The sequence below is a fragment of the Priapulus caudatus genome, unplaced genomic scaffold (assembly GCF_000485595.1).
Source record: "Priapulus caudatus unplaced genomic scaffold, Priapulus_caudatus-5.0.1 Scaffold385, whole genome shotgun sequence".
In the NCBI taxonomy this organism is placed as follows: domain Eukaryota; kingdom Metazoa; phylum Priapulida; class Priapulimorpha; order Priapulimorphida; family Priapulidae; genus Priapulus; species Priapulus caudatus.
In genome coordinates this window covers 73,753-81,252 of record NW_014577446.1, presented here as the reverse complement: position 1 = coordinate 81,252, position 7,500 = coordinate 73,753, and the positions used below count along the sequence as shown (strand labels likewise).

Here is a 7,500-nt window from a genome sequence, read left to right as displayed (position 1 = left end):
ACTTTTAGATTTTAGCCTTTAACTCGTTTTGCCTTTTTGCTATACCGTCTAGCAGTAACCTGTGTTCGCAGGAGCGATCAGCAATGACAGCACAGCCTGACGTGTACGCAGCAACGAACGACAGCACCAGCCTCTGGTGAGAGATCTCACATCCGGGTGCATTGCAGCGCCCTCAGCGCCCGCACAGCGCCGACGACGATGACGATGGAAACGCAAGCATGAGCTGATCGCCTCGCCGTAAAACTCACGAGAGATTGAGAGATACGTGATGTAATAAGTGCGCGCGTTCTATCTAGTCAGTCATCACCCGGCAACAGAGACGCGCTACGATGACGCGAACCAGCGCGACGCTGGCGCTATGCGTCGTCGCCATGGCGACGCTGACGCGCGCCGGGCTCCAGTGCGAGTCGATAAAGATCCCGATGTGTCGCTCGATGCCCTACAACATGACTCGCATGCCCAACCTGCTGCATCACAGCACACAGGAGAACGCCATCCTCGCCATAGATCGCTTCTACATGCTCGTGCAGACGAAATGCAGCGAGCACCTCCTCTTCTTCCTCTGCGCCATCTACGCGCCCATCTGCACGCTCGAGTTCCAGGCGGTGCCGCCGTGTCGTGGCGTCTGCGAGAGCGCGAGAGCAGGCTGCGAGCCGCTGCTGACGCGATACGGACTAACGTGGCCCGAGAATCTCGACTGCGACCTCCTGGAACTGCCGCAGTACGACCGTGGCGTGTGCATCGCACCGGAGGCCATAGTGTCCAACATTCCCGGTAAGCGGATTATATCCGGTTGAAGTTGCCGGAGATTGAGAGAGTTCCCTTTAATTGCTAGCCCCTACCCATCTTCCTCTCCCGGTCCCTACACACGCCCTCCTCCTGCGCTTATCCCCACACCCCTTCTCTCCTTCTCTGGTCCCTATACCCCTTCTCTCCTCTGCCGGTCCCTACACCTCTCCCCCCACCCATTCCTGGTCCTCACTGTAATACACTCCAATACACTGTAATACTGTTCCCTCCTCTATCTGCTAGCCCCTACCCCTCTTCCTCCCCCAGTCCCTACACACGCCCTCCTCGTCTTCTGGTGCCTACACCCCTTCCCTCCTTCACTGGTCCTTGCACGGTCCCTCACCTCTCCCGCTGGCTCCTTCCCTACGTTTCTACCAGCATTCTGTCTGTCTGCGTGAACAGCAGGCGTGCTCGGCGTACGTTCAACAGATGCCGTTGACGCGGAATTCATCATTTAGAGCCCGGCGTAAACACAGCAGCCGCATCGCTTCCTGCTCGATGCAAAAAGTCGCCCAGACGTTTCCACGAACGTGCGTCAGTGCGTACGCGCGTTACACGGGCGTGAACACATACGAACACACGCACGGATACACGGGCGCACACACACACACACACACACACACACACACACACACACACACACACACACGTGCGTAAGCACGAACGCTGACGTACGAACGCACGCGCACGCGCGCGCGTACGTATGTTTAAAGGTACATACCTTTTATAAGACAACGCGCAGTGAAATGGGAGGAACTAGAGTTTATTTTGTCATAAGGTAGTATGATTATGCATGACACGAAGTATTTGCTAGTCTAGTACCAGAGAAATTAGCGTGTAGATGCGCATATTGTGGCTTTAATGATACCGATGCGCGCACACAAATAGACGGACACAAAGGATAAACAGACGACAACGAAAAAGCACGGGCAATGCAGTGGCGAGAAGCTGGAGGGTCAACAGCTATGTAGTGAGGAACAAGCATAGCTGAGACACGAGGGCGGATAAAGAGGGAGGTGAGCAAGTGGGGTTCATGCGGACAGCGCAAGAAGTTAGAGTTATAAGGCAGATAGTAAGCAATGAGGAAAGAGAGCGCGCGCGAGAGAGAGAGAGGGAGAGAGAGAAGGGGGGAGAGAAAGAGAAAGAGCGAGAGAGACTGAGAGACACGCACAGCGAGAGACAGACAGCGAGAGAGAGAGAGAGAAAGAGAAAGAGAGAGAGAGAGAGAGAGAAAGAGAGAGAGAGAGAGAGAAGAGAAAAGAGAGAGAGAGAGAGAGAGAGAGAGAGAGAGAGAGAGCGAGAGAGAGCGCGAGAGAACGTTCAAGAGGGAGTGTGTGTGTGTGTGTGTGTGTGTGTGTGTGGGTGATGTGTGTGTGATGGTGTGTGTGTGACTGTGTGTGTGTGTGTGCGCGTGCGTGCCGTGCGTGCGTGGCTGCGTGTGTGCGTGTGTGCGTTGTGTGTGTGTGTGTGTGTGTGTGTGTGTGTGTGTGTGTGTGTGTGTGTGTGTGTGTGTGTGTGTGTGTGTGTGTGTTGTGTGTGTGTGAGAGAGAAAGCGAGTCTGCAGTGCACTGATTCTCTGGACAGCGGTCCATGACGCGGCGGCCAGCGACGCATGTTCAGCGCTACTATGATATGATCAGGAGTAAGATAATATAGGTCTTATCTTATATTATATCCTATATTATCTTATATTATTATCCTATATTATATTCTATGTCCTATATCCTATATCTTATATTATTATCCTATATTATATCCTATATTATCTTACTCCTGATATGATATGTAAGAATAGCTCGCTAGTCCGACGGCCCAATAGTCCGAAAGCCCACTAGTCCGAAAACCGACTAGTCCGAAAGCCACTAGTATAGTCGAAAACCCACTAGTCGAAAACCCACAGGGATGGTACCGATCTATACCTAATGTTTAATTAATTAATTAATTAATTTTTAAATTTAATTTTTTTTTTTTTTAATTTTTTAAATTTTTTATTTTTTAGGGGATGTAGGAGGTGTGTGTGGGGGCTAGGTGTGTGATGTGTGGCAAAATTGTAGACTACGGTAATACCTCGTTATACCGCCCCTCGTAATACCGCCAATTGATCTCACTTATCGCTGCCAGCTTACATTCACATACACACGCACGCGCCACATACACACGCCACGCCGCGCCAGCATGCTAGCACACCCGCACCATGGCGCGCCCACCGGCACGCAGCACAAGCCGCACCAGCACACCCACCGCACACACACACACAACAGCAACGCTCACGACACACACAACACACACATACAATATGCTATTATAATAACTTATCTTACAATGTAAAAAGATGTCTTTACATTGTGGTTAACGAAAATTTTTACATTTGTGGTTGACATGTATGACATTAGTGTTATTTTACATTTGTGGTTGACATGTTATGACATTTATGGTTAATTTTTAAATTTTAGTTGATTTTTACATTGTGGCCCCACAAATCCAGGTCATGAATTAATATTTAAAAAGGGTCTATACAGTCTGAATTGACGCCGCCGCATCAAGTGATGATGGGGCAGAATCTCAAACGCTACTACTTGATTAACGCCTAAATACTCTGCTGGATAAGCAGATATAATGAGTGTATTTTCAATGCGTTTATATAGGATTGTACATAGCCATAATGCTGGCGGTTGCAGTTGACAAGGGGCGGTATTACGAGGCTAAATACGTACAATAGATCCAAACGATCTGTACATTGGGCATTTTCCTGGCGATAAGTGAGATTGGCGGTATTACGAGAGCGGTATAACGAGGTTTTACCGTAGTCTAGAATTTGCAGCGCATCCACACACTTAGCTCACCCTCCACACACACCTCTCCTACATCCCACCACAAAAATTTCAATTAAAAAATAATAAAATTTGGAATTTAAAATTAAAATTAAAAAATTAAAATTAAAATTAAAATTAAAAATTAAAATTAAAAATTAAAATTAAGAATAAATAAATTAATTTAATTTATTAAAAAAATAATTAATTAATTAATTAATTAATTAAAAAATAAATAAATAATTAATTAATTAAACATTGGGACTATAGCTCAGATAACCCAATCACCTGTGGGATTTTCGGCACTAGTGGGCGGCTTTCGGCACTAGTGGGTTATTCGGACTAGTGTGCTTTTCGGGACTATTGCGGCCGTCGAACTAAGCGAGCAGATCATAAGCAAATAGCTCGCTCTTGCTCTTCGTCGGCCATTCGATCGTCATTTATCATTCGACGCGCGCCGTGCGATCGAGTTTTTTCTCGCGTGTACTGACAAAATTCAAATCTCGGCTTATCTCAGCAGCCAATCTGATCAATGATTGTATGCCCCCTCCCCTTCTCAGCCTTATATAGAGGAGACCTCAGAACACATCTTCAAGACGTAATGGAAAACGCGTACAATACCCTGAGTGATCGTCAGTAAGGCCCTTCGTACGAGTTGGCTACGGCGAGCCGGAGCAGGCGCCCACGGTGGCGCCTTGCGGTTTTTCCAAAAATCTTAGGCGGGCGACCGTCGCGAGCGTCGCGGAACGCAAGCGCGGGCCGCCAGTGTATCGACTCACGTTTAGCCTGCACGGTAATAATAGAGTAGGGGGAAAAGTCTAAAAATTTACGCAGACGTAGAGTCGAGAGATAACTTCAAAACGCTCGCGCACCACGTGCCATGCCTGAATACAGCCAAGCTTGACTTTATAGGCGGCTTGAGAATTTTAAGGAAAACAAAAACTATTTTTGCATTAGCTTTTCGTCCTAGTGAAAATTAGCTCGTCCTTGTTGAATGCCTACATGCTGCGCCTCGTCTAGGCACAGAATATCTGCGATAAAAGTAAAGGAAGTTGTGTAAAGCCAAGAATCTGATTGCACAGTGCCCATGAATAAATATACATTGAGGCCCTCATAGTCTTCTAGAGTCTTGAGTTGTGACTGTCATTACTATGCATGAAAGCGACGTTACCGTGTTGTGATACTTAGAATGTTACATAGCATGGACCTCAACCGTACATGTTCGCTGACCTCAACCTTTACATGGTCGTGATCTCAGCTGTTAATTCTCATACCTCAGCCCGTTACCATGTCGTAGGACCTGGGCTGTTGCATGCTATAACATTGCATCGCTGACCTCTGATGTTACATGCTATAACTTTTTATTCGTGACCTCTGCCTGTTACATGTTATAACCTGTGTCGTGACCTATGCTGCTGCATGCTATAACCTGTATCGTGACCTATGCTGTTACATGCCACAACCTTCATCGTGAACCTCTGCTCTTTACATGCTAATTAACCTGCATCGTGACTACTGCTGTTACCATGCCTATACCTTCATCGTGACCTCTTGCCCTGCTTACATTGCTATAAACCTGTGTCGTGACCTCTGCTGTTACATGCCTATAACCTGTGTCGTAACCTCTGCTGTTACATGCTATGAACCTGCATCGTTGACCTCTGTGTTACATGCTAGACATCATGCATCGTGACCTCTGCTGTTAACATGGCCTATTAACCTTCATCTGTACCTCTGCTGCTTAAACATTGCTATAACCATTCATCGTGACTTTGCTAGTTACATGCTATAACCTCATCCGTGACCTTTGCTGTTACATGCTATAACCTTTATCGTGACCTCTGACAGATCACTGCTAGACATCCCAATGCGTTTGTTGTATATATCGTACAATTCTATGGTCATAGCGATAAATCAAATATATTCTCACAGTATATATAATATATATATTATATATATATATATATTATATATTTATTTATTTATTTATATTGTGTATGAAAAATTAAGGGCTGGCGCCCCCCACATTGCACCATTTTACATCTGTTAGTGTATATCTTTATTCATAACACAATTGCATTCACCTAGGACATTTTTATTATGTCTCTTCTATTGATGTGTGATAATGTGATAACTCTTTAATTATTACGACAGCGATCCTCGAATTCTCTTATCATTATTATTGCTATAGAATGCAAAATGTGTTGTTTTTTTGCCAACCAAGACGATTGAATTTTAAAGTTTTTTAGTAAGGCTTACGCCATATGCATTCCATTGGAACGGAAAAATCTTCACTGATTTCCGTAGAAGACTAGTAGAGTCTGTTGGTCCGACCTCTCCAGAGCCGACTCCTCAGGGACAAAGCTTGATTGAAATGTGAAGAAAGGAGATCACTTAGAAACCAGATCTAAAATAAAATCCGCAGACTTCTTTCCACTATTCCAGCAACTTAATAGAGAGTGTAAGTGAACAGATAGTACTCGCACGCGCGTAACTAATATAATTATACCTGAGCCGTACGGAAAGAGTTAAACCTAATCACCGCGTTCGCGCGCGAAATACGACGGGCTCCAGTGCACACGTTAAAACACAGATTTACAAAGCCGTCTGTCTGGCGATGCCGCGGCGGGAACGTGTGATCACGGATGCGTGTATACGCATACACGGACGGCCCGTTGGGGTGTGTGACTGTGTGTTGTGTGTGTGTTGTGCTGTGGTGTGTGCGCTGGGGGCCGTGCCGTTGGTGCGCTGGCCGCGTGCGTGTGTGTGTGTGTATGTATGTGTGTGTGTGTGTGTGTGTGTGTGTGTGTGTGTCTGCGCGCGCGCGCGCGTCTGTGTGTGTGCGTGTGCGTGTGCGTGTGCGTGTGCGTGTGCGTGTGCGTGTGCGTTTGCGTGTGCGTATAGGCGCTTAGTACACGTGCTGCGTATGAGCGAAAGTACCGGAAAACATTATTGCTGTTTCAAAAGTTTTTTCAGCTTTATTGCTGTGTGTATTATTCGTATTTATTTTTGCTCACGCGCAACAAATACTGTGGTGGCACAGTTTTCCTTATAGTATATAATTGTATTTGAGATATAGGATTAGGTTAGGTATTCATATTAAAATTGTGAATATTAATCACATACTGTATATAAAAGCTTCGGCAGTAACGCCGCATGCATGCCGTCTACCGCCACACCTCGCAATGCAAACAGGCGGCTGGCGCGCCGACCGGAAACGGAACCGGAAATGCTTACTTTCTGTCGCGTATGGAATTCTTATACGGTGCGTTTGATTTTTTGCAGCTAGTTCATTTAAGAAGCTTGACGGACCGGATCCGACTCCTCCCATCATTAGTAACAACACAGGTGAGGTTTTTTTTGGGGGGGGGGCGGCAACAGGCGAGCAAGGAACAGCTATGTCTGCTGTGCTATAGTCTTTCCTTACGAGCAGACGACACGTGCGATATTGCGTCAACAACCGAAAAATCGCATTACATGCAGGCATACATTACACGCATGCATGCATTTTCATGCTTTCGTAAAAAGTAGACGATTATAGCATCACGCAACCTCTGTACACTGTGATCACTATAATAAGAAAATTAGTCAAGCCCACTAAAATTTTGATGAATTTCCGAAACAGAGAATAGTAAATTCAAACGTTCGCACGGAAATTGCTAACCGAGGCGGGAATAAACGAATCAAAATACGCATAAATCTGAATAATCACCCCCCCCCACCCGTCCATTGACTGCTGAGCGTTGAACCCGTTTCGGTGGGCTCAAACACACGTTAAAGCCTCTAACACATGTCTATCGGCCGAGGTAGTTTTAGGTTGTTTAGTATTACGTTTATATTTTTATATGAGGTATGTTTATGGTTAGGGTTAGGGTTAGGGCTAGGGTTAGGGTTAGGGTTA

At 46.0% G+C, this 7,500-nt stretch overlaps 2 protein-coding genes across 4 annotated transcripts in view; one reads left to right on the top strand and one right to left on the bottom strand.

The window, feature by feature from the left end:
- The window catches only part of LOC106809802 (secreted frizzled-related protein 3-like), a 20,038-nt gene that overhangs the window by 3,503 nt on the left and 9,035 nt on the right, over positions 1 to 7,500 (top strand). Inside the window, exons 2-3 of one of the 3 annotated variants that reach the window (XM_014813010.1) lie at positions 72 to 774; positions 6,885 to 6,947. In XM_014813010.1, coding sequence (XP_014668496.1) covers positions 330 to 774; positions 6,885 to 6,947 — 508 coding nt within the window. In that variant the 5' untranslated portion in view covers positions 72 to 329. Of the gene's footprint in view, positions 1 to 52; positions 775 to 6,884; positions 6,948 to 7,500 lie in introns of all 3 variants that reach the window. The other 2 variants (XM_014813008.1, XM_014813009.1) reach the window with 2 other exon arrangements.
- Positions 615 to 7,500, bottom strand: part of LOC106809801 (probable indole-3-acetic acid-amido synthetase GH3.11) — a 39,631-nt gene continuing 32,745 nt past the window's right edge. Inside the window, exon 17 of the transcript XR_001393913.1 lies at positions 615 to 625. The gene's annotated coding sequence lies outside the window, so the exon portion shown is untranslated. The remainder of the gene's footprint in view (positions 626 to 7,500) is intronic.